This window comes from Lissotriton vulgaris, chromosome 3_1 (genome assembly GCF_964263255.1).
Source record: "Lissotriton vulgaris chromosome 3_1, aLisVul1.2, whole genome shotgun sequence".
NCBI classification, from domain to species: Eukaryota; Metazoa; Chordata; class Amphibia; order Caudata; family Salamandridae; genus Lissotriton; species Lissotriton vulgaris.
In genome coordinates, this window is record NC_141689.1 from 918,333,076 (window position 1) to 918,359,878 (window position 26,803).

Here is a 26,803-nt window from a genome sequence, read left to right on the forward strand (position 1 = left end):
TTGGCTTTCCCCCTCTGTGGCTTCTCCGCTTTCTGCTGGATTCTCATCCGAGAGAGGAGCTGTTTCTTCCAGAGGTGTTGGCACTCTTCGGGTGTGTGAGGCGTGTATCCAGTTGGGCAAGCCTCCACACTTTACTGCAGTGTTCGTAACTAGTATGACTTGGAACGGTCCTCGCCAGCGCACATCTAGACAGTTCTTCCTGACGTGCTTCTTCACCAGGACCCAGTCCCCCGGACACAGGTCATGGCACAAGTCTTGTGCTGATGGAACCTCTGCAGCCTGGACCTGGAGGGACACAGAATGAATGGCATCAGATAGTCCCTTGCAGTAGTCCAAGATCAAATCGTCTGTGATGTTCAACAACGCTGCAGTCGGAACCAATGGCAATCTCATAGCTCTTCCCATTAGCACCTCGTGTGGAGAAAGACCTGTTCTTCTATCTGGTGTGCTACGTATGCTCATAAGAACCAATGGAAGTGCATCAGGCCAACTCAGAGATGTCGATGAACAAACTTTGGCAAGTCTGGATTTTATCGTACTGTTAATTTGCTCTACGATCCCTGAAGCTTCTGGTCGATAGCTGCAGTGGAGCTTCTGGTCAATACTCAAGGCTGAACATAGCATCTTCACTATTTCGCTGTTGAAATGAGTTCCTCTGTCCGATTCCAAAGAGGATGGCACCCCGAACCTCGGTATCAATTCTCTAAGCAACAATTTTGCTACTGTAAGTGTATCGCACCTACGTGTCGGGTAAGCTTCAACCCATCTAGAAAATATACAGACAATCACTAACACATATCTGAGTCGTTGCACTTGGGCATTTCAATAAAATCCAGCTGCATTCTATTGAAAGGCCCCCCAGACCTTCCTATGTGACTCAACGTGACTGGTGTTCTCTTTCCTACGTTTAGCTGCTGACAGATCGCACAACGCTGACATACTGCTTCTGCCGCTACTCTAAACTTCGGATTAAACCACGTTTGTCGGAATACTCTCACCATAGCATCTCTACCTATGTGTGCTGATCCATGCAATTTCCTTGCCATTGGACTAACAAGTTCGTTTGGTAAAACTGCTCTCCCATCTGCAGAAATCCAAAAATTCATTTCACTTTTAGTACATCCAGCTGTTTCCCAGCCCTTTTTCTCATCATCTGGAGCATTTTCCTGAACACATTTCAACTCGTCCCACGTATCTACAGTGTCTAACAACATTGTCAATTCAGTTCTTTCCTGTATTCCCCCCACTTCTACATTGGTATGAAAATAACCTTGTTCTGCACAGTAACGTGCTACCTCATCGGCATAACGGTTGCCTTGCGACACAAAGTCTACATTCTTCGTGTGCGCGGCACATTTGACAACCGCTATGGCTGTCGGACCTTGTAATGCCTCTAACAATAATCTCACGAATTCTCCATTCCTAATTGGAGAACCCGAGGAGGTCATGTAACCTCTTTGAGACCATAACTGCCCGTAATCGTGAACTACCCCGAAACCATACTGGCTATCGGTGTATATGGTGACTCGAATTTTGTTACCTGCTAAACAGGCACGGGTCAAAGCAATAATTTCAGCTACCTGAGCGGAATGTACTCCTTCCAGGCAGGCGGCTTCCACAACTCTGGTAATTGTACAAACTGCATAAGCTGCTCTCAGCTGACCGATATCGTCTCTTACGCATGAACCATCAACAAAGAATATTTCATCGGGGTCAGTCAATGGCTCGTCTACGATATCTGGTCTCGGTTTGGTGCATAGTTCAGTCACATCAAGGCAGTCATGATCTGTACAGATTTCATCATCAATCTCATTTGGAAGTGGCATCAAAGTAGCAGGATTCAAGACAGAGCATCTCTTTAGGGTCACATTCTCTGCAGCCAATATGACTTGCTCGTAGCGTGTGAGCCTACTATTTGTCAAATGCTGAGTCTTAGTCCTGGTCATTAACAATTCCACAGAATGCGGTACGTACACCACTAACTGATGTCCCATTACCACATTTTCAGATCTTTCAATGCTGACACCCGTTGCAGCTACGGATTTGAGACATCCGGGCAACGCTGCGGCTACTGGGTCTAATGTAGCCGAAAAGTAAGCAACTGGCCTACGCGCATTGCCGTGTATCTGGGCCAAAACTGCTAAAGCGCAACCTTCTCTTTCGCAGCAGTAAAGCAAGAATGGTTTTTCGTAATCAGGCATTCCTAAAGCCGGGGCATGACACAAGTCCTCCCTCAGCTGCAAAAATGCCATCAAACAATCTTTGTCCCATGGTACCGGATCACTCACTCCTTTGTGCGTCAGTTGTAGTAACGGTTTTGCCTTCAGTGAAAAGTTGGCTATCCACTGCCGACAATAACCGACCATGCCTAGAAACATCCTGACTTCTCTCTGTGTTTTAGGCGCGTTCATTTTCATGATCGCCTCTATTCTGTCTGGAGACACCTTCCATTTTCCCTTTTCAATCCTGTGGCCCAAGTATTGCACTTCGGTCAGACAATACTGCAATTTACTTGGAGACACCTTGTGTCCGTTCTCGGCCAAATGATTTAGTAAGGTGATGGTGTCTACCTTGCAAGCTTCCTCAGTTTCTGACGCCACTAGGAGGTCGTCTATGTACTGGACTAGAACCGAGTTCTTGGGCAGTACTAGACTTTCAAGATTTTTCTTCAGCAGCTGGTTAAAAATCGATGGGCTTTCTGTATACCCCTGGGGAATACGACACCATGTTAAAACGCGATTTTCCAGCTTAAAAGCGAAAAGATACTGGCTCTCCTCATCTAAAGGAATCGAAAAGAAAGCCTGGCATAAGTCTATCACTGTGAACCATTCAGCTTGGAACGGTATCTGGAATAATATCACTGATGGATTCGGTACCACTGGACAACATGAAACAACAATATTATTAATCTTTCGAAGGTCCTGCACTATTCTGTATTTTCCACTAGGCTTCTGCAAACCCATAATCGGGGAGTTACATGGACTTCCCACGATCTCCTTCAGTATTCCCTGTTTAATCATGGATTCGATCACAGGCTTTATTCCTGCAATTGTCTCCGGTGTCAACTTATATTGTGGTGTTCTTGGATACTCAGCATTGGGTTTTACCATGATCTTTACCGGTTCTACCCCTTTGATCAGTCCTATTTCTTCTCCAGTGAAATCCCACACCTCAGCTGACACTGTCTCCTTCAAGTCCTGTGGAAGCTCCTCCACCGTTAGGGTAGGATATAGTTCCACACATTCCTGCGAGTTTACAACTTTAAAATCGGCATCCTCATCGTTCGTCTGCACTTCTACTCCTTCAGGTGTGCAATGTATGGTGCAATTTAGTTTACACAACAGATCTCTTCCTAACAGACACACAGGGCTAGAATCACAGATCACAAACTGATGTTCATCACTGTAATTCCCTATCTTCACTGACACTGCTTCAGTCAGAGGATTCGTCATTCTCCTGTTTGCGACTCCTACCACCTGAATCGTCTCTCCCGACATTGGCAAACCTGGGACTACCGCCGATCTCAAAGTGGATCGAGTTGCCCCCGTATCTACCAAAAAGGTCGTAGGACATCCAGCCACCTCAGCCTCTACGTATGGTCCTCTCTGGTCTACCTCCAGGGCTGCACCTAGAGTACAGTCTTCTTCCCTATTCACTCGTTGCCCCGTAAGAGGATCAACGTAGTAGCATTCTTCTCCTCCTACGAACAGTGGCAGTTGTCTATAGGTTTTTCCTCCATTTGTAATGCGAGGCGGTTGAGGGAACGGGGCTCGAGGAGTCTGAGTCCCCCCTTTGATGAACTTTCCCTTCGGGACTGCTGCTCCTTTAACCATGCTGGTTTGAACCTCATCCTCCTCCTGTTCTAATTCCCCCGTCTCGACATTATAGGGACACTCGCGTCTCCAATGTCCCACCTCGTTACACTGATGGCACCTCGTTGTCTTTTTCAGTGTTGCGATATCTACCCTCGGTCTCGGTCTTTCTTCCTCATCTCTGCTCTGATTATTCTGTTTCTTTCCTGGAGTTCCTGTTCCCTGTTGCCGCTGTCCACCCTTTCCAGCTGATTGCATCTGCACCAACATCAGCTTTTCCTTAAGTTTCTTTGCTTTACAGTACCTTGCATACCTCAGAATCTCATCTAAAGGTTTGTTCTGCCAACAAATCAAATGCTGTTGAATCATTAGGCTTATGTCTGGCCTCAATCCTAGGACAAACTTCGACACAAACTGTCCTATGTCTTTGGGGTCCATTACATCCAACCCACTGTACTGTTTGAATGCTTTCAGCAATCTCTCATAGAACTCGTGAACTGTCTCTTTAGGCTCCTGAGTTGTTCGATCTATCTTAACCCAGTCTATGTCTTGCACTGGCACTTTCTCTCTTAACCATGCAATTACTCTCTCGTACTTTTCCATTACTCTCTCTGATGGACCGTTTGTCTGAGCATCCCTCGGGGGTTCACAAGCGGGCCATTCAATACTAAGTTTGCATGCCGTCCACAAATCTCCGGGTACTACGATATCAAACAGAGTGTTCAAATCGATCCACAGTACCTTAGAGATCTTCACAAACCTCTCTACCTGCTTGTACCACTCAACGGGGTTCTCTCTGAGTTTTGGAAAGGAATTGGTAAATGCCGCTAAATCCCCCCTACTCCAGGGTACATGCACGTAGTTTCCGTTCGCGATTTCTCGCAAAGGGAAAGCTTCCATTCGCATTAGCTCTCCATCTTGGGACCTCGCAAGTGCACTCCTTCTGACGGATCCCCTCTTAGACCATCTTTCTTCCCATTTATCCAAATCCCTCCATACTCTGATACTCAGGATCAGTTCCTTTATGTGTACTTTCAGCCCAATCGTCCTGCGATCATCTAGATCTTGATCCGTGCAATTTAGCCTATGGTTACCCTGTAACGCTTTAGTTCGTGACATGTCTATCATATACCTGTCCGCCAACTCAGATAATTTTTCATGAACTGACCTCGCTTTTCGAGTAACGTCCTTAGACATAAACAGTATTTCATCATGATCATACAGCTCTATCCTTTCCATTGGCAATGTGCTGTCTATTATTTCATCCAAGTCTGATTTTAAACTCATTACATCGAGCCGTTTTGCCTTTATCTCAGCTTTCAGTACCTCTGTCCTAGGTGGTTCATTTACATCCCTCTCACCCCCACTATGAGCCCTACGTCTCGGTGCAGGTGAGTTATGAGGAGTTCTTCTTGCTTCTCTTTGTTCCCACCTCTCTAGATCCCAAGCTTTCCCATCCTCCCTTGGGGTATGGTGGAACATTGATCTATTCCCCATTACTACATTCTGTCTTTTCGGCTCGGTCTCTCTAGATGCGAGATAGGATCTTCCGTTCTGTTCTACATCACTGCAACTTCCTTGCTGTCTGGTGTCACTTAATAAATGGAAAGGTCCTTCACGGTCCTCCATGTTCCCGCGATCCCGTCCGTGATCACTGGATGTATGGCGAGACCTTTCGCGACTCTCTATATTCTCGTGACTCCAATGTCGCACGTTTTCTCCCGGGGCATGGTGAGTGCACCTGAAACTATCTCGGTACTCCTGCGTCTTTCGTTCTCCCTCACTAAGGATGACGCGAGGCACTCCCCCACACCCTGCACTCCTGTCGTCTCACATTTGTCTACTGCCACTAGTGGTATGGCAAGTATCTCCCTTGCTTCCTTGACTCCCTCTCTCCCACTCTGGACTGCTTTCGCCAGCTCCGCAGTGAGAGAGGATCCTGTTATCCTGATCTCTCCATTCTGCTTCTGTTTCTAACTTTTTATTCTGAGTCTCTTCGGCAGCATCCCATTCTTTCAAATACTCACTTAATTCCCTAAAGGATTTAGGTTTCGGTCCCCTCAGATCCATTTGTCCTCTCTCCCTCTGTTCTATCCAGGGACCCGTGGCTGAATCTAATGGGGTACTCCGACTCCTTGGTCCTAGCAACTGCCTTTGGGAATTGATCGTATTATTCCTACTTTCCATCTCTGCCCTTTCTCTGTCCCATCGTGCCTGTTCCTCCTGCTGGACTCTCTCTGGGTTGTAGATTGACACTATAGGACCTATGGTAACAGGTACTTGTAGAGCGTCTGGCAATTGATACGACCTTGCATGCTGCGTTTCTGGCACCTTCTGGACCACGAATCTTTCTACTACTCTCTGTACGGGACTAGATTGAGGTACTTCCTCACCTTTCTTGGAATCCCACTCTGATACTGGGAGCGGTTTATATTCCCCCCATCTAGCTCCGTCCCCTTGTTGTAGTTCGGGACTTTCGGCTTCTCTGTTGTACGGAGGAGGTCTATCCGTTAATAGTCTCTCTATCAGATCCTCATCTGGCTCGCTATCCTCATCTTCCTCTAGAGGTTTCTTTTCTCCCGTAGCTTCTAGCATTGTGAACAGTTTATCTGCTTCTATCTTCTGCACCCTCCACTTTTTAGCTTCATCGTCCCATTTAGCATCCTGCACTGCTTTTACTGATCGTCTCACTCTTTCTTGGCGTCTATTCAAGCTCTTTTCGTGTGCCGTTCTAAACCATGCACTAAGGGCTTCGAATTGTGTTGGCCTCGGTAGAGGTCTCGTTGCGAGCATTACTGCTTTCAGTTGGTTCAATACTTCTAGCTTGAACGTCCCGTATCTCGGAAACGTCAGTTCCTTATTCCCTTCTGTCAACTTATTCCACTCAGAGATCCATAATATTGAGTGTAAGCCTACATTCACTGCCATATGGTAAGCTGGTGTGCCTTCTGGTGGAGCTTCTTCTCCTGCATACAAGTTTCCTCTATCTCTCTTAAAGATTGCCCTTAAACGTTTAAAACACTTCATTTTCGAGAATCTACGATTTTCCTTTTCTCTTCCTTGTTTACGTCCCGATGACAAACCAACCAATCCCTACGCGGCTCTCGCTAACCAGCCTATCCCAGCGCGACTCTACACTGACCGACCAATCTCAGTGCGGCTCTACGCTGACCGACCAATCTCAGCGCGGCTCTACGCTGACGTCACTCGTCCCCTCTGCAGCAGTTCCCCTCCTTTCTCAACTCGTCTCACGGTCTTGCATGCGTTTTCATTCATACGCCGAAAAATGACTACTTCCGTCCAAGCGATCACTTTTCTCTGACTGTACGGCCACAGTCTAACTGTAATTGTCACCTCAACTGACGAGACGTCTTTCCTCTCACGGTCAGACGCTCGCCTTAACTGATAGGTTACTTACACACAGTAAACGTACGACCAGCGTCCGTTACTCATACACTCACTCTTACGCTCCCCCTATCATCGGTCCTTCGGGCGATCAATGGTACCTCATGACCCCCTTTCAATGGTAGACAATTACTCTGGGTGTTCGATACACCCGAACCACTTAAGCTCTCCTTGAACTTAAGATTTTATCCGGTTGCGCGCGCTCACAACCTTCCCTCAATCACACTACAGGCATTCAACTCCGCTTGACATTACAACACAAGTACAACATAAAACACCGCAATCTGGCAACGCATGACCCTTATACTCACTCTCGACCGATTCTGCTGCTTTTCTCTCGACGCACCGTCAGCACCGTCTTCGGCAGGGATTCTTCTTCTGGTCGCCGATGACTAGGGACCTTGGGGTAATCTAAACCTAACCTAGGTTGTCTTCCTCAAGAAGAAAACCATCTTTCTCTGCTACCAACTGCCGGGAATGAGATTTTGATACCCTTTTTGATCACTTAGATACTTATCTCATTCATCTATTTGGATCGATTATTTTCTGTCATTGAGTAAAAGACAAACCCCGCATAGGTTAAATTAACCCCATAAACTGACGCAACTCTGAAGAACCACTTACGACTGATGAAGTTTTAAAAGTTTAATATAAAATCAGAATTAAGTGCATATACAATCCTCTCAGGATAAGATTCAACAAGTATACAGGAACTAAAAGGAACATAAATTCCCTAAAGAACCTCAGTCTACAAAAGAATACAATTAAAGTCAATTCCAATATCAGCAGATTAAAAAGCATAGACACAAGGTGGTTCCGTTGCGTCATCTATAAAAAGAATAAACAAGTTAATTCTGTCCCTACTCTGTACTAGGTGACATCCCTACTTCGCAAGTTCCTTACCTAAAAAAGGTGTCAGCAGTTTGACTTCCAAAGAAGTTCAAACTCTCTTAGCCTCTAATGGTAACTTATGTCGAGAAGCAGTACCCTCTCTGCCTACCCATCCGCTCTCTAAGGGTCCTCGGCCTACTGCTCTCTTGCGCTCTGTTCTCTCTGCGCTCGCTCCTAACTTGCTCTCAGGCCATCTGCTCTCTCTTCTTCTCCCCGGGGTACTGTCCCTAAATACACAATCACAGTATGGGTGGAACGCCCCTTGATGCCCACCACGTACTCCTTCACATGAGGTCATTTCTGGCTCTTTCCATAGCTTCATCTCTTCACGTCGTCCGTTAAGTTGACCTTGCTTCGTAGGCACCATCTTCGTCTTCTTGCTGGTGACTTCATTGACATTCCAATTGACACTTTCGGAGCAAAGTCTATCACCTCAACAGACCTTTATTCTTTACGACTATATTCTTAACCTCATTTGGTCCTGTGAACGGTCATTTCTAAACAAGACCCAAATTCCAAGCGTCTCTTATCTCACTTAGGCCATAAACTTCGTCCAACATTGTCACCTTAAATCTAGCAAGACCTTTGACTCTTGTCTCGCACATTCAGATCAAGGCTATCCACAATTCCTGTGAGCCCACTAAATTACATACAGCGGACTACACTCCTACGAACTCTTGGTCAGTTAGGTTAAAATCACACATGACCAAACCCTCCTAACATTCCTCCAAGCTCTTCTACACATTATAACCTTTAACACACATTTATATATAATCGAATTTAGCAAAGCAATGATTATAAGTGAATGCATTCTACATAGAATACAACATTTATATTCTCGTGCTTACACCGTGTTATACATACTCTGCACATTTCTTCGCTTTACATTTTCGCCGTTTTCTCCGTTTAATAATTACACACGTATATTCAGTTTTACACGTTCTACTGTTCTTAAGCATTTCTATACATTTCTATATTAGCCCACTATGTATACGGGCCTTTCTAATTCTAATACTCTTTATAGAATACCTACAGATACATTTCCTATTACATTGATTACATCGGCTAACTTTACGCTACAAGTGTTAACTTCACGTTATAGTTTCTACGTTTTTCGTTATGTGCTTGTGAATATGGTACATACATATTTTTTATTCAAATTGCGCTCTCTCAAGTACCACCTAAAGCCAAGAGGCGGGAACTTCCTGTAGGAAACAGTTCCAGTCACAAACAGGAGGGCAGCATTTAGTTCTCTTGCGTCGATGTTTTCTTTTTCTCTTTCCTCAAATTCCTGTAACAATAGCAGAATAAGATCACCTCCAGGCAGGAGACTGTTCCTCTCAAGATCACAGCGCAGCAAAAGAGTCAGACCTCATCACTCTGCACAACGGCTCACGCTGACTGAATGCACCCTCTTGTCGACCTCGGCAAAAGCGGCGCAGCAGGAGTGAACTGCGACACTCCTTTCACAGCAGGGAACTAAACGCCGAGTCAGAAGCTATCAGATAAGGAATTTTCTCAAGAGCGCCGAGGAGAAATTGACTTCAGGATCCTTAACAGTGCTGATTTTGAAGTACATGCAACACTGAACTCCGACGTCAGTTCATTCTTCTGAAATGGATCAACACCGCAACTACCGCTGACACCCCCGAGACAGAGCCGAGACACAGGCAGGCAGGAGGCAAGTCTCTCAGCTGTGAGTATTTCTCAAATGTTATTTTTTCTTTTCCACCAGCTTCTCGCACCGGTTCTAATACATTTAACTTTGCGCCGTAGCCTCCAGCTGCGCTTCACTCACCGGGAAAATCGTTATGCCTTTCTCATACCAATTGTTTGTATTCAAAATATCTCTTTTTCATCCTCCGGTCAAGCGTCACATAAACCAGGGAAGGGCACTCAATGTAAACTGTCCCTGGCACAGCCTCCGGACCCGCGTCGCCACCAAAATTTAGTAAAATGGGTCCAAACGAGTTATATAGTATGCTTGTTTATTGAAGTATAAACCAAACGGTGCCCCCGGCTCGACTGGACTCTCACAGGAGGTCGAATCCTGAACATTCTAACTCAGCCTTCAACAAAGGTGTAGGCACCTACCAAGAGGTAGGAAACGGGAGGGGGTGACAGGAGATACCATAAAGCGACTTGAGTTATAGCACAGTGTAAACAAGCAAAACAGCAATAAAATGGTCTATTAAAAGTCAAAAGTTGGGGCGAGATTGCAGAGCTGCCCTGTGGTCAAGTCAATGTAAAGCTCCAAAGAAGTTCCCATTTGAGTGATGGCATATGCACGGAATGGCATAAAAGGGCTCTTGAGTCGAGAGAGGGGACACTTTAAACATGTACTTGTAATGTTTCGGTGAACTTGAGAGCGCATTCCAAGCTCGAAAAGCCTGATGTGGCTCTGGTCCCACCGTATTCGCAATTCGAAGATGGAAGCACTGCACAGCAGTCAGGAGTTTCAGGCCGCGGAATCGCCCAGTCGCAGTTCGAAGAATGACCCTGCATTTGGGTCGCACATTAAACAGGAACTGCCTTCTGATAGAATCCCATCTCAGCGTGTCAGAGGAGGAGGCTGATAGCTGCCCAGAAGGTGTGGGAACGATTCACCCTTGTACTGATGTTATCCCCGATTTCAAAATACATGCAGACATCCGAGACCCTGAAAGCAAAGAGGCAGCGCTGAGGGGCGGGTGCAGACGCTGCGGGCAAAGCCACAAAGAGTGCGAAGCCAACCACCAATCACGGACCAAACAAGCACTGAAAATGCAATACGACTCTTATTTACGAGAGACATATTGCATTCTCTACAGAAGTGCGGGCGTGAAAGAAGGCATGGACGGGAGGGGGTTGGGCGGTACTGCTGGCCTGAGAAGTCACGAACTGCAGGATGGAACAGAAGGAGGCAGGGAAACAAAACTTTTTTAAAGGTAATGGGGCCGTTAGCTGTGGAAGAACAATAATGACGACATGGCCGTCAGGAGGCGGGATTAAGTTCACATAAGGCAATCAGCATGCAGCATTTACAATTGCGGCCAATGACAAAGATAGCCAGAAAGTGGGCGGAGCTTCCCCCACTATAGTTGTATACAGCATCTATCGTTGAGACAGCGCATGTGCAGCCTAGGCGAAACCTAAAAAGTGCTTAAACAAATTAAACTAAACTTGGCTTGAAAGGAAAACCATAAGCAGAGGTATGCCTTTGCTTGGATTGGTGTAAATCCGTTCAAAATATTTTAGATATTTTTGACGTAAAATGTATTGATTAATGTTCAAAGGGTTAATTGTAGGGCTATCTTGAAACAGCTATTAATTTTTTTATAACAAGGGCCACTGGAATTATGTGACTTGTGCTGCGTTTTTCACATAATCATGGATCTACTGCATTTGCCACATAATCTAACATCTACTGATAATCTTGCAGATTTTAACAAAAGAAAATGTTGTGTTTCCGGTCAAAAGCTTTACGACGTGTGCACACACAGTGGAAGGCACTTTACAAAGGTTAACTGATCATCTTTCAGTTGCTTCTTTCTGTATTTGGTTGTTAAACTGGTATCATTAATCTCTCCTCAGACAGTATTATCATTTGTAGAAATTACAAAATGATGACGTGATGCTATCACGAAAGTGCCACATTGTGGTGCATAAATTCCCTTTTCTTATAGAATAATTTTGTCAACCCCACTGCATAATTTGGTGCTCCCCTGCTGCATAATTCCAATGGCCCTGCTTATAACTTTAAGCCATTTGACAAATATGCACAAACGTTTGTTACAACCAGTCCCTCTTGGGCAGGTAGTCCCCCTGAACATGGCCTTCGGTTTTAGACAGGCAGCCCCCTCATGCCTTCCTGGGCAAGGTGGATTCTAAATCTTTGTTTGTTTCTCCTAAATATCGGTTAGCAAACTGTAAATCTGGGTTTCCAAAACTAAAGGACTTGTAGGCCTTTCTTGGGCCTCCTGAGTCTCTACGAGGTTTGCAAAACCCATAAGGGACCCATAAACCCAAGTTTGAGGACTGACAGATTTCTCTATCTTTTAACCCTTTAAAGCACAACTGACACAATTTTGTAAGGCACTCTTCTGCAAAAAATGTCGTTTTGTGTCAATCTCTTCAGTGTTTTTTTCTGTAGTGAAGAGCAAACATTCCCATGGGAGATTAAATGGGAAATACAACTTTTTTCACTGCCTTCTTTATTTTCCCCTTGACCGTTATGCAAAAAACTTGGCATGCCAAATATTATTATAAATCAACACTTCTTAAGCCATAGCTACCCTGGGTCATCCCGTCGCTAGTAGCAGAACAGGGAGAAGGATGGGTGGCTCACAAGTTAGTTTTCTGCAACCGCCAGGTTTTAAGACGCCTTCAGAAGGTAAGATGGTGAGTCTCTGAGCGCTAGTACACGGGAAGGGCATTCCAAAACCTAGCTATATTGTAAGAGAAGGAACAGCCCCCACTCCGCACCCTTCGGATTTTAGGGATGACGGCTATACACAGGCTCGCAGAGTGGAGGAGTTTCCTGGGATGATAAAATGTGATAAGGGACCTGTTAATGGAAGAGCCTTTTCCCTTAACGGTCTTGTGGGCTATACAGAGGGATTCAAATGTAAAATTCTCCAGGATGGGCAGCCAGTGTATGGTCTTCAAACCTGGCTTAGCTGATTGAGTTTAAGGATGCCAAACAGCAGCTGGAGCGGCACAGTTCTGAACAACTTGTAGTTTCCTTGTAGTGGATTTAGGTGTTCCCAGGTACAAGGAGTTACTCTAATCCAGGCGCGAGAGGACCAGGGCCTGGACCATAATTCTTCTGGCCCCCATAGGGAGGAGGGAGAGAACTTTCCGCAGCACTCTAAGGGTACTTTAACAGGCTTTCGTCACTACCACTGCTTGCTGGTCAAATTTGAATGATTCGGCAAGACGTCCAAGCTTTTGATCTTAGACCTGGGGTCGGGTGGGTCCAAGACAGGTTGGCCATGCCAGTCTGAAATCAACATTGGACAAATTGCCCAGACACATTATTTCGTTTTTTTCTCCATTGAGCCTAGACACGAATGTTGCATCCAGGTTGCCACCTTCTCCTGACAGGATTCCAGATCAGAGGGAGAGTTTAAAGATACTACCAATTGAGTATCATCCGTATATGTGAAAATTTTGATCTTATATGGCAGAATAATATCATCCAGCGGTCTCATGTACACATTAAGCAGAGTAGGACTTAGAGACGATCCCTGAGGTAGTCCATAGTTGAGAGATAGACACCTTGAGGTTGTTTCTCCCGCAAAGACCTGGAATGTTCTACCATTCAGGTAGGATTAGATCCAGGAAATGGCAACACCTGACGCACCGGCATTCCTAAGCCTGTTAAGAAGAATGTCAAAGTTAACCGTGTCAAATGCGGCGATCAGGTCATGGAGGATAATGGCTACTGCTCCTCCCTGGTCGATTATTTTTTCGATTCTTCGACTACCGCAATGAGTGCGTATTCAGTTCCATGTTGAGGACGTAAGCTTGTCTGAGAGTAGCGCAAAATACCATGAGTTTCTAAGAAGTCGGAGAGAATAGAGTTAACATACTTTTCCAGGACCTTACAGACCATAGGCAGCAAAGAAATGGGATGATAGTTACTAAAGACGTCAGGGTTTAAGCTTGACTTTTTCAATAGAGCTTTCACCATGGCATGTTTCCAAGAAGGTGGAACTTGGCCAGTGGTGTTAGAGAGATTTATTACGTACAGTATAACCGGAAGCACCACCTCTTTGACCTTGCACAAGGGGTGAGGAGGTGCCGGGTCGAGAGGGGAACCCGACTATTTGAACAAAGATTCCTGATAGAGTATCCAGGTCCAAGATTGGAAATTCCTCCACTGTGCTTAATGTGGTCTGGGGGCCTGTTCATGACTGAAAGGTCACTAGGACATGGAGAGCCTGGAAACGCATTGTATATATCCTGAATGTTTCCATGGAAGTATTGTGCAAGTTCATTTCAGCGATCAGAGGATACTACAGTAGATGTTTCAGGAGAGGGGAGCTCTAAGAGGTTCTTCGCAATGCTGAAAATTTCTCAGGGCGGTACAAAAGGGGGTGGTGATGGACGGAGCCTCTGAATCAATCAAACATTCACACCCAGTCAAAAGATCTGGGTTTAATCCATCACCGTTCTTTAGCCCACTCTGCCACCTCAGTTCAGACATGGCTATACGCAAATCAGTCTGACCCTGTGCCTCATGGGAACAGTCCAGCCCGAACTACCAAGCCATGTCTTCCCTGGACCGGAAACAAGCTTCCGAGGACCGGTTTCTGGCATTCCAGCCGTCTTCAGCCCGGCTTGCTTAAATCCAGTGGCAAAGTGAGCAAGGGACTCACGTCTGAGCATTCCCTGCCACACTTATGGTGGCCAAAAGCGGTACAAAAGGGGGTGGTGATGGACGGAGCATCTGAATCAATCAAACACTCACACCCAGCCAAAAGATCTGGGTTTAATCCATCACCGTTCTTTAGCCCACTCTGCCACCCCAGTTCAGACATGGCTATATGCAAATCAGTCTGACCCTGTGCCTCATGGGAACAGTCCAGCCCGAACTGCCACGCCATGTCTTCCCTGGACCGGAAACAAGCTTCCGAGGACCGGTTTCGGCCTCTTTTGGCCGCCATAAGTGTGGCAGGGTATGCTCAGACGTGAGTCCCTTGCTCACTTTGCCACTGGATTCAAGCAAGCCGGGCTGAAGACGGCTGGAATGCCAGAAACCGTCCTCGGAAGCTTGTTTCCGGTCCAGGGAAGACATGGCTTGGCAGTTCGGGCTGCACTGTTCCCACGAGGCACAGGGTCAGACTGATTTGCATATAGCCATGTCTGAACTGGGGTGGCAGAGTGGGCTAAAGAACGGTGATGGATTAAACCCAGATCTTTTGACTGGGTGTGAGTGTTTGATTGATTCAGATGCTCCGTCCATCACCACCCCCTTTTGTACAGCTTTTGGCCGCCATAAGTGTGGCCGGGTATGCTCAGACATGAGTCCCTTGCTCACTTTGCCACTGGATTCAAGCAAGCCGGGCTGAAGACGGCTGGAATGCCAGAAACCGGTCCTTGGAAGCTTGTTTCCGGTCCAGGGAAGACATGGCTTGGTAGTTCTGGCTGGACTGTTCCCATGAGGCACAGGGTCAGACTGATTTGCATATATCCATGTCTGAACTGGGGTAGCAGAGTGGACTAAAGAAAGGTGATGGATTAAACCCAGATCTTTTGACTGGGTGTGAGTGTTTGATTGATTCAGATTCTCTGCCCATCACCACCCCCTTTCGTACCACTTTTGGCCGCCATAAGTGTGGCAGGGTATGATCAGACGTGAGTCCCTTGCTCACTTTGCCACTGGATTCAAGCAAGCCGGGCTGAAGACGGCTGGAATGCCAGAAACCGGTCCTCGGAAGCTTGTTTCCGGTCCAGGGAAGACATGGCTTGGCAGTTCGGGCTGGACTGTTCCCATGAGGCACAGGGTCAGACTGATTTGCATATAGCCATGTCTGAACTGGGGTGGCAGAGTGGGCTAAAGAACGGTGATGGATTAAACCCAGATCTTTTGACTGGGTGTGAGTGTTTGATTGATTCAGATGCTCCGTCCATCACCCCCCCCTCCCCCATTTTGTACCGAAGATTTCTCAGGGAGCCTTAGCTGCTGAATCAATTTTTATTTCATAATAAAGCGCCTGATCTTTTTTAATTTTACCTTGGTAAAGTTTTATGGACTCTATTTCATTTTAGTGATCTAGCTGTAGTCCTTCCTTCATTTCCTCTCATCCATTTATAGGTCTGTTTAAGCAACCGGAGCTTAGGCGAGTACCACCGAGAGATTTTCTCTCTCGCCCTAAGGGGGCTAGGTTTGACAGGAATAACTGTGTCAAGTGAGGACTATATCCAGTGTGTGAATTTTTCGGATGCTAAAACAGGACTGGGGTCTAGGGTAGGCTTTGAATTATTGAGCACAGTCTACCAGAACTCCATGGAATGTTTAGACCACGGGCAAACTTTCCTGGTGATAGATTCCGTAACATAACATTGAGTCGGGGATTTTAGAAAGAAAGGGATCAGTGAATTAACCGACCAAGGCAGGGGGATGGGTACCCCAACCGACAGCTCATTTTTATAGGTAAAAACGGGGTCTAGTGTTTGGCCTTTACTGTGTGTGGGGTCTATGACTTTTCGTGTTAATTGAATTACTGATAAATCTTGGGTAAGATCCCAGGCATCTGTTTTACTTAGGTCGTCTCAGTGTAAGTTAAAATCTCCTAAAAGTGTAATGTTTGTAGATGTGCTTGCTAATGAGGCCGCCACTTCAGGAAGAGAATTTAAATTTTGCCCACCCAGCCCGGAGGTCGATATATTAAGATTCCTGAGAAGGTGAGCGTCGCAAAGAGCGATATGGCAAAAATTGTACTTTCACTGTCGGAGACAGGGTTAGTCTCAACGTGACATTTAAAAGAGTCTTTAAAAATAACGGCCATGCCGCCCCCTTTCTTCCTTTCATGATCTTTGCTCTGGATATTATACCCATGAGGGAGAGTAGGAGTCGAATCAGGTGGAGTCCTTGCGAAGCCAGGTTTCTGTTAGAAATAATACATCTGGTTGTTCTTTTGCTAAGAATATGTTAAGTTAAGTTTAACAGAGTGTTTAGGCAGAGAACTACAGTTCAGAGAGAACATTTTATAAATGTGGGGGCATGTACATCTGACTGAGTTTCCAAAACCGGACAGAGCCTAAATGAACATTATGTGTATGACGAGTCACCTTTAGATAGGTGCATAGAAAGGAGGCAATTGTCTTTACCCAAGTCACTTGGCCCTTTGATTTGGGAGGGTGAATACATAGTTTTACCTGATGATTAAGGGGCAGGGGTTCTGGCCCATGGCCCCGGACGGGCGCAGACCAGCTTGCAGGGGCGGCTCTAGGCTCATGGTGGTCCTGGGCAGGGAGCGTAGGTAGAGGCCCCGGCCGGGGCCCCCGCACTATTTCTTAAGAGCCTCAGGGGTCCCGGCCTGGGCACCGTACCATTTCTTAAGAGCCTCAGGGGCCCCGGCCTGGGCCCGCACCATTTCTTAAGAGCCTCAGGGGCCCCGGCCGGGGCCCGCGCACCATTTATAAGTGCCTCAGGCCTGGTGTGGCGGCCCCTGGGGTTTGGTGGCCCTGTGCAGGTGCACAGCTCGCACATGCCTAAGGCCGGCCCTGCAGCTTGCCTCTGGCGCGCCAGCGGCACTCGTCTGCTGTACGTCCATGATGCCATGCATCTCTAATAGCAGCTGTCCGGAAGTTAATCCTCCAAGCACCGCCTCCTTTCCTACGGTCCATCCAATCAAACGGAAACCGCTGTGGAACATGGACAGTAGGGAAGCAGATCAACAAAGTGCAAGTGAGTGCAGAATTACTAAAATAACAGGTCTAAAAACACCCTCTAAAAGCAGCCTGGTACCTCAGCTCAGCTAAGCCAAATATAAACCAGATAAACTTTTGTCTTTGAAGGTTTTTTGCAGTTTCTGTGCTGGAGCTGCTAGCTTAACTCAGAGGACCTCTTTGCATGATCAGAAGATGACTTCTTCAAAGTAGGGAGCCATTTACTTTGTGTGCAATGCACAAAACACAATGGGATCTGGATGCTAGCACCAAATTTGCCAACATTAGGGAAAATTGTGTGTTTGATTCCGACATTTGGCAGCAAATTATACATGTTCCTAAGTGACTTTGAAATGAATCAAAATCAAGGAACTACATTCATACCAGGCAGGCTCAAAAGGCAATTCTGCTCTTAAGCATTTTTCTTCAACAAGCTCTTTATCAAGAACTCCTGCGTAAATCCTTTTTTAAACATGCTGTGACCAGCAAATTTGCTTTCAAAAGTCAGATAAGAGATAACTAACTAGCTTCCATCTCACGACTGCAGGGACCCTATATCCCTGTAATTGTGCCCTGTAATTGAGCTTATTTTCTCCATCTGTAGCTGTTTCTTTATCTCAAGACATATGCAAGTGCCTCGGTTAAGCCTTGCTGCTGCTGTAGAAGCCATTGTGGACATCGCCTGCTACTTGCTCCTGCTTAGTTGTCCCAAGCTCTAAATTTTCTTCTAAAAGTTGTATTCTGATTGTTTCTCTGGTATTAAACTTTCACCTGCTTGACATCCTGTCTCCTCATCCTGATCCCACTCAAATATACATTTAGAAAATTTTCTGAACATGTATTTCTTTGCATAGACTTTATAATGTGTCTCCATAATGATGGCTGAGTTACACGTCTACTCCACAAAATGCAAATGACTGTTATTTTGCTATGTGTCCTGTTCAGATTCTGAAACGTTCTGTTTTCAAGTATAAAAATTTGTAATATTTTTACCTGGAATTATATTAATATTTAATAGTGATGTGAATGTATTCCATGCTTTTGCCGATTTTTGCAAGCCCCTCCCTACCTTTTGCTGGGACGTATCTTTAAATTTCAAGGAACAATGGTCCTCAGCAATCAGAGAAATCAAAAAACAGAATATAATACAGACCACAATGGGTTACTATATGAATCCAATATCCAGCCGGACATGGAGTTTTATTCATCAAATGTAACAATGGTCCTCAGCAATCAGAGAAATCAAAAAACAAAATATAATATTGACCACAATGGGTTACTATATGAATCCAATGTCCAGCCGGACATGGAGTTTTATTCATCAAATGTAACAATGGTCCTCAGCAATCAGAGAAATCAAAAAACAGAATATAATATAGACCACAATGGGTTACTATATGAATCCAATGTCCAGCCGGGCATGGAGTTTTATCCATTAAACTCCGGCAATCTGTCAAAATCAGAGACGCTTTGATCTTAGAACAGCCCTGGGTCTGCCCCTTCTGCAGTTAGCTGGAGTTAAGTTATTATGAATGCTAAGCTGGAGAAGAGTAAACTGCTTGTGTTTTTTTCTTTTCCTATACTCTTCCAAGGACCTCCTCACTCATTCACACTCAAATGCTTCTTCAACACATCAATCTGCGGCTCTGTATATATTTTCTTGGGTACATTTTATAACATGCATATTGAGAAGGAAATCCAGTAAAAGTATTTGCTTAACATTACAGCTTTAGGCCTTGATGACATAATTGGAAATTTTGAAGTTGGAAAAGACTTTGATGCACTCCTAATCAGCCCTGGAGAGTCAAGCAGCCCTTTTGACGTCTTTGAAGATGACACAAAAGAGGTACTGATCTTAAAACAAAATGCCATGCTACTTTTATTGAGTTGCTGTAGTTTATGTATGCCGTTTTACTTGGTTTGCACCAATCCTGGCTCCGATTATAGGCCGGGCCTCGTTGTTGTTGATGTGCCGAATTAAAACTGGCAAGCTGTTCACATGCTCTGATATCTTGGGCCCTGGAAGCTTGGGAGCAGGAACACTGGGCTCAATTTAACAGGCTAGAAAACCCAGCCAGTAAAATCAGATGAGGCTCATTATGCAAGACCAGCCCAGCCCTTGGAACCAGCCTCGCCCAGCCCACTCCTATGGCATTGGGAGAGGGTGTCCCTGCCTCACATCAGTTTCCCTTGTCTCCTGTCCTTGACAGACTAATTCAACCCCTGTCCCACACAGGTCCCTTCTCCCATATACAACCTGCTCAGATCAGATAATAAATTGGAACATTAAACCCCACAGACAAGGCGATACATTGTGGAAATACTAGGTCTGCTTGTAGTACCCATTCAGTGGAGATTAACTTGTACTTGCACAGTAATGGTAGGGTGTTACTGCACGGTGTCATTGTTTACCTGGAGTTTGCACCTGCCAGTAACATGCAACTCATGATCAAGGCCCTTGTGTCAAATTCCCCATTACAAGTGAGGCAGAGTAGGAAAAACTATTTAACCCCCATGGTAGGTACCATTACTGAGGGTTAGGTATTAACTCCTACTCCATTTTTGTTAACTTGGAAAATAGCTGATAACATGCAGAATAGTTATTTAACACAACAAATTCCAGGAGCCCCTTTAGCCCTGTGACTCAGGGGCCACCCCTGCAGCTGCGGGGAGCAGTCCTCCCACTTAGCTTCTTTCTCTGCTCTCTTGTAATCCGGGAATTGTTGCACGATTTCAGTGACCAGGATTCAAAGACAAGCCCCGTGACTGATTGAACCGAGGGTGAACTCGGAGATCACTCTGCGCAACTCGTGCTCCCCTCAGTAGCATTTCTTTTATCAACCCTGACGGGATGAAAGTCGGAGTCGGCCCATCCTAACTTGGAATCTCGGCCCTCCGGATTACACCTGATCTCTGCCGGGGTGGTCCAGCCAGCTCTCATACACCCTCTACATTCGGGTGTCATTAATAACATGCTGCAGATTTTGGGGATGCTGGAGAAGGTGCGGCAAAGAGCTCTTGCTTTTTGACATATTTCTAATATCATTACTACACCTCGGCTAGACAGAGATAGGGAGAGGGAGTAAGAAGGTGGGCGAGGGAGGGAGGGAAACTGAGGTAGGGATACAGAGGGTGGGAGATAGAGGGATGGAGACCGAGGGAGAGGGAGGGAGAAGGAGGGCGAGGGAGGGAGGGAGACAGAGGGAGGGAGACAGAGAGAGAGTGAGGGAGAGGGAGTGAGAAGGAGGGAGACAGAGGGTGGGAGACAGAGGGAGAGAGACAGAGGGGGAGGGAGACAGAGTGAGAGTGAGGGAGAGGGAGTGAGAAGGAGGGAGACAGAGGGTGGGAGACAGAGGGAGGGAGACAAAGGGAGGGAGACAGAGGGAGAGGGAGGGAGGGAGACAGAGGGAGGGAGAAAGAGAGGGAGGGAGAAGGAGGGCGAGGGAGGGAGACAGAGGGAGAGGGAGGGAGAAGCAGGGCGAGGGATTGAGGGAGACAGAGAGAGGGAGACAGAGGGTGGGAGACAGAGGGTGGGAGACAGAGGGAGGGAGACAGAGGGAGAGGGAGGGAGAAGGAGGGCAAGGGAAGGAGGGAGACAGAGGGAGAGAGACAGAGAGTGATGGAGACAGAGAGGGAGGGAGACGGAGGGCGAGGGAGGGAGGGAGACAGAGGGAGGGAGACAGAGGGAGGAAGACAGAGGGGGGGAGAGGGAGACAGCCAGAGGGAGGGAGACAGAGAGAGGGAGAGGGAGACAGAGGGAGAGAGACAGAGAGGGAGACAGAGAGTGAGGGAGACAGAGTGAGTGAGACAGAGGAAGACAGAGAGAGAGAGTGAGGGAGACCGAGAGAGAGACAGAGGAAGAGAGAGAGTGAGACAGTGGGAGGGAGACTGAGAGGGAGGGAGACAGAGTGAGTGAGACAGAGAGGGAGACAGACAGAGGGAGGGAGGGAGACAGTGAGTTAGACAGAGGGAGACAGACAGAGGGAGGGAGGGAGGGAGACAGAGAGAGAGAGGGAGGGAGGGAGACAGAGTGAGAGAGAGGGAGGGAGGGAGACAGAGAGAGGGAGGGGGAGATAGAGAGAGGGAGGGTGACAGAGAGAGGGAGGGAGAGATTGAAAGAGGGAGGGCGACAGCGAGAGAGAAGGAGAGAGAGAGATGTGTGTATGCCGGGTCTGGTGGCTCAGTGGATGAAGGCGTCCGCTGCAGGGGCTTGTGTTCAACCTCATGGTCACAGTTTTTTTGCTCTAGCCCCGCCCCCCTCTCTCACCACCCCAGCCCCCATTGGTGCGGCCCTCTTCTGCAAACCACACTGTAATTTTTGCCCCTGAGAGAAAGTTTGCGAGTACCCATGATCTATAGCATCCATGCATTGTTTTTAGATAATAGCTTTAACGCAGAGGAAAAGTGAAGAAGAAGAAATGCAAAAACCTCAGCTAAGGGTCCACTATGCATTATTGCCTACCGATTTTCTAATAGTCCTTTGTTCTATTTCATAATAGCAGCTTTTAGAGATTTCTTAAAATTCATAATATATAATATATTTCCAGATGATAATTATAAAACCATATTGATAAAACACTGTGTGTTAATTAACCATTTATAAAAATGTATAAAAAATGTATAATGTCATCTTTATAATATTCTTTCTTGCATAAAAAAACAGCCCACATGATGCTGACATTCCACAACAAATCTCAACAGTAGGCAGTGATTGCAGGAAAAGATATGCAGGACGACATTGTGTAAACTGTAAGACCTTAAGAAGAGTAGGATGTAACATTTTCTCCATTTATTATAAAATTTACAAATAAGTATAATGTACATGGAGGTCTGAGGCATCATGCCGTCGCAAGGGCAATTGCTTACATTCTGTGACCAATCATTAGCTTCAGGAAAGCTGACTAGCCATTGGAAAATATCCATTCTAAAACGGGTCAGGACTAATCTGTGCCTTGAATTAGATACTTCTTTCAAATATGGATGCATATCGTGACAAGTTAAAATAGGTTTTTTATTTTTAGAACAGAAGGTTTTGGTAATTCGGCGGTCAACCTAAGGTTCTCTAGGTGCGAGTGCATTCATTTTTTATTGCTTTTCCACTAATAGCTACCAAGGAATCAGGGTTCTCACAACAGTCTAGTTGCCCCAAGTATTGGCATAAACATTGGATATATGCCAACCAAGGAATGAGGGTGAACAAGTTTGATTTTAAACATTACCCAATAATAGCACGATTTAGGGCGGTGTATTCTGAGGTCCAGACTTAGGGGCCGATTATAATGGCGGACGGACCTGAGTCCGTCCGCCACCATAGAGTAGGAGGGACCGTCCGCAGGGGCAGCAGCGGTCCCTCCGTGCAAATTAGGATGTGACCTCCACCCTGGCGGTCACATCCTGTATTTTTATCATTGCGGCAGGTGCTGCTTGAAGCAGCACCCGCCGCAATGATAAAAATGTAATTTGTGCATTTGCATGCACAAAGCGGCAGTCACCGCGCGGTGCCTGCCGCTTTGTGCAGGCAAATGCAGGGGGGTACCATAGGTACCCCCCATGTGCACCCCCCCACACCCCCTTCACCCCTGGGGGCCCGCAACGGGCCCCCAAACAAAAATCCGTTTGCCTTTGCACGGCGGAAATGCCACAGTGTACAGGCATGTTCCTCCAGACATCCTAATATGGCTGGCGGTGTCTGATAGACACCGCCAGCCATGTTAGTGCTTTTCCGCCGCGGACGGGAGGCGACCGCGGCGGAAAAGCTGCAGACTGAAAAACGATCCCCCAGCCATCCTATTCTGGCGGGGGGTCTTTTTCAGTCCGCTGCGGTTTTCCCGCATCCTCCGGGCCGGCGGTGGCTTCCGCCGGCCCGGAGGATGCGGGAAAACCGCCATCATAATTTGCACCATAATGTCAAAGTAATATGGGTTGCATCCTGATTAGATCAGTGAGGAACTGGACCCCCAGCTCAGCGTGACAGACATATGTAGGGGCACTTTTGGGGGTGGCAAGCAGATACCTCAAAAACTCATTCTCCACCAGTTGCAGTGCTGTACATTTTGTATGCCCCCATATCCCCGCCCCATATGATGCTAGACTAATACATTTGGCCTTGTAAATCATAATTATCTCCGCTGAGGAATTTGTGCCCAACCTACTGGCAAAGTTTCATAAGGTCATGCTGGCATTCCTAAATAATAAGGCCCTGGTAGATGTGGCACAGTTCCATGTGCCTGCCTTCTTCATCGAACAGGACACCTAAATATGAAAAGCTATTTGTAAAATGTATTTTGGTGTCCCTGATTTTTATATCACAATTGGTAGAGGTTTTCCTGCCACACTTCATTATAAATGTTTTGGATTGATTAACCCCTTTAGTGCTAAGGCAATATTACTACTATTCTATAATTTCCATTTAAATGCCATTGAAATGAATGGGCAGTGCATGACGAGTTACCCTTGTCATTAGCATCCAAGGGCTAACAGGTCGTGATCCTGCATAAATTCAACAAAGTTGTTACCTAGGGACTGCAAGGCAAGAGGAGTGCTGGCCATACGAACGGCATCATCCGCATAGAGGAGAGCCAGCACTGGGCAATGACCCGCTTGTGGGAGGTCTTTAGCATGTAAAGTCATCTCTGCACCTACATTATTTATATATATAAGCAGAAAAGAAAGTGAGCTAAGATGCAACCCTGTCTTACACCTCTCTCCACGCTGAAGGGCTGTGTGTATTCTCCCATAATGCAGTATCTAACCCTAGCTTCAGATCATGTTTAGAGGTATCTCAGAAAGGTCATGATTGGTGTCTCCACTCCTATGTCAGACAAAATTGTCCATAGCTTAGAGTGAGTGACACAATCAAATGCTGAGGACAGATCGATAAATCCCAGGAATAAATTCCTACCCTTAATCTTAGTATAATTTCCTATTAACATACTTAAATTGAGGCTTTGTTCAACTGTCCCAACCCCACTGAAAAACCCTTCTGAAGGTCTGACTGAATATCATTTGATTCTGCCCACACTTGTAGCCTGTTCAAAGTAATACGTCCCGCTATCTTCACTAAAGAGTCAAGCAGTTCAATCGGCCTATAACACGCTGGATTAAGTTGGTTTCCCTTTTTAAAGATTAATTCAATTATTGAGTTCGCCCACGTGGGGAGAAAGCCCATATTACAGCAGGCCCTTAATAGAACAGTTAGTAAGGGTCCCCAGAAAGCAATGTGAACTTTGTACCAGTCCACTGGAATAGCATCTGGGCCAGGTGCTATTCCACCTTTGCGAGCAGTAATTGCCCTGTTGACTTCCTCCAATCTAAAAGCAAGAAAGTGTACGGCTATTATTTAGTGTGAAATTTGTCCTTGTGTCAATATTTGGTGCATAGACGCATTTTGCACAAATACATTAATAAAGTGAAAAATAGGAGTACCACAAGAAACTGCTGCTCACTTTGTGGTTGTTCAGGTTGCTCCTGAGCACTCACAGTAAAATGGCATGTAATTGCAGTGGTGTGGTGTAATGGCGTAATTTCACACAACAAGCATAATACAAAATTCCTGAATTTACAGGAGCAAAATTTACATTTCACCCGGGCCTAATCCCTGATTCACTCCTGGTTTTGTCTGTGGTACTTCATAACGACCCTCCTTTATCTACCAGGTTTTAGAAGGAGAGTTCATTACTAAACGCTATGTTTAAAAAATAAAAAGTGAAAAAAAGAGACATCACAAAGTTTTTGTTCTGCTGTTAGTTCTTGCTGCCTCTAATTGACGTATATAACTGGTAACACAATGTTGCATATTTGGGTGGCATGTGAATATTTACAGTAATAATAATAATTATTTGTCTTAGTATTCTTTGTTAGCGCCCAGTTTCGAACATATTTATCATTTTCATACATTTGAAATGTTCATGATACTGTTTGTGTACATTTTTTGCACTTAACCCTATGGCTGCAATGGTCCGTCTAGTTATTTCTTTAGAATTGAGTTGGAAGGTGAATGAGCAATATAGATATGGCAATCTTGTGAGATGAAGGGGTTGTGATAGGAAAAGCTGTACAATGGCAATTCTTAAATACCTATAAATTAACTGTACCTAGATTTTAAAATATATCAGAATCTTGGAAAGCACAAATAAAGCACTTTCTTTTTCAATCTTGACGTGTGATGATAACAAAGTTTGCAATTACATCAAAACAAATTAAGACACTTTACTTTGTGTTGTGCAAATGATATTCACTAAAACTTGATTTCCGCACATTGACAGTCATACTCTTTATAGTTTTATCAGTAAATCTGGGCTAATTAAGTGGCCCTTTCAATGAATATGCTGTCCTTAAATGCTACCACACCATGCTTTAGCAATGTATTTGCAACAGTGTGCTTCAATTCAGAATGCACCACTGACTTCATACCACTCCTTTACCATTCTCCCGTTGAAATGGCTTGCCTAATTTTCTATCTTTGTTCTTTGGGTGGTGGGTGTCTTTTTCACAATTCCTATGACTTCAATGATGTAACATTGATGGCAGAAACCCCACAGTGAAAATTGTTCCAGCCCCACTGCCTTTTCAAGCAACCTTCTACATTGTTGTTCATGGGATCTGTAGATGATGCCTCCTCAGATGTCATCAAAGTAAATGTCGTCAAACTCGCCAGCATTGGGACTCAAATCAACAACTCTTCAACCCACATCAATGAGTAAAAATGGGAAAGGTACCTCGGTAAACATGTCATGCCCACCTCTTTCCACTCCATTAATTAAAAAATCATGCAAATCCGAGACATAGAGCCCGATTTTGATGCGGTTTAAAAAGCTTCTCGACCGAATGGGTTAGGCAATGGTTCCCAACCAAATTGGATTGGGAGAGTCCAACCGACCGAGTACAATGCATCCAAATGCTTCCGGATACGATTTGGTTGGACTCCCATTGACTTCAATGGGACCTATGTTCCTAACCGCATCGTAATCGGGCCCTCGGTTGAAAAGACACATTCTCGATCCGAGTTGGACGGAGCAAATGCCGTTAGGAGGCCTTCCTAATCGCATCAGAATCAGGCCCTTATTGTCTGAATCTGCATACTGACAATACAAGTAATTTTCAAAGGGCTTGTCCTCCTTTAAGCCCAGCATGTCTTATATGCAGCTAATTGCCTCCATCAACTGAGTCTCTCAGATATTTTTACCATTTGGCAAATAATTTGCTTGTTAAACACATTGTCCAGATAATTCTTAAGCTAACAGAGCTGTTAGGAAGTACAACATCTTCTTTCGGTATCAGAATATTGTAGGAGGAATATTCTCTGCTATGTATATTGT

General features: G+C 45.6%; 1 protein-coding gene across 2 annotated transcripts in view; it reads left to right on the plus strand.

Annotated features, from left to right (window-relative positions):
- The window catches only part of GDA (guanine deaminase), a 763,322-nt gene that overhangs the window by 701,618 nt on the left and 34,901 nt on the right, over positions 1–26,803 (plus strand). For both annotated transcript variants that reach the window (XM_086961261.1, XM_086961262.1), the window contains one exon: positions 19,214–19,332. In XM_086961261.1, coding sequence (XP_086817387.1) covers positions 19,214–19,332 — 119 coding nt within the window. The remainder of the gene's footprint in view (positions 1–19,213; positions 19,333–26,803) is intronic.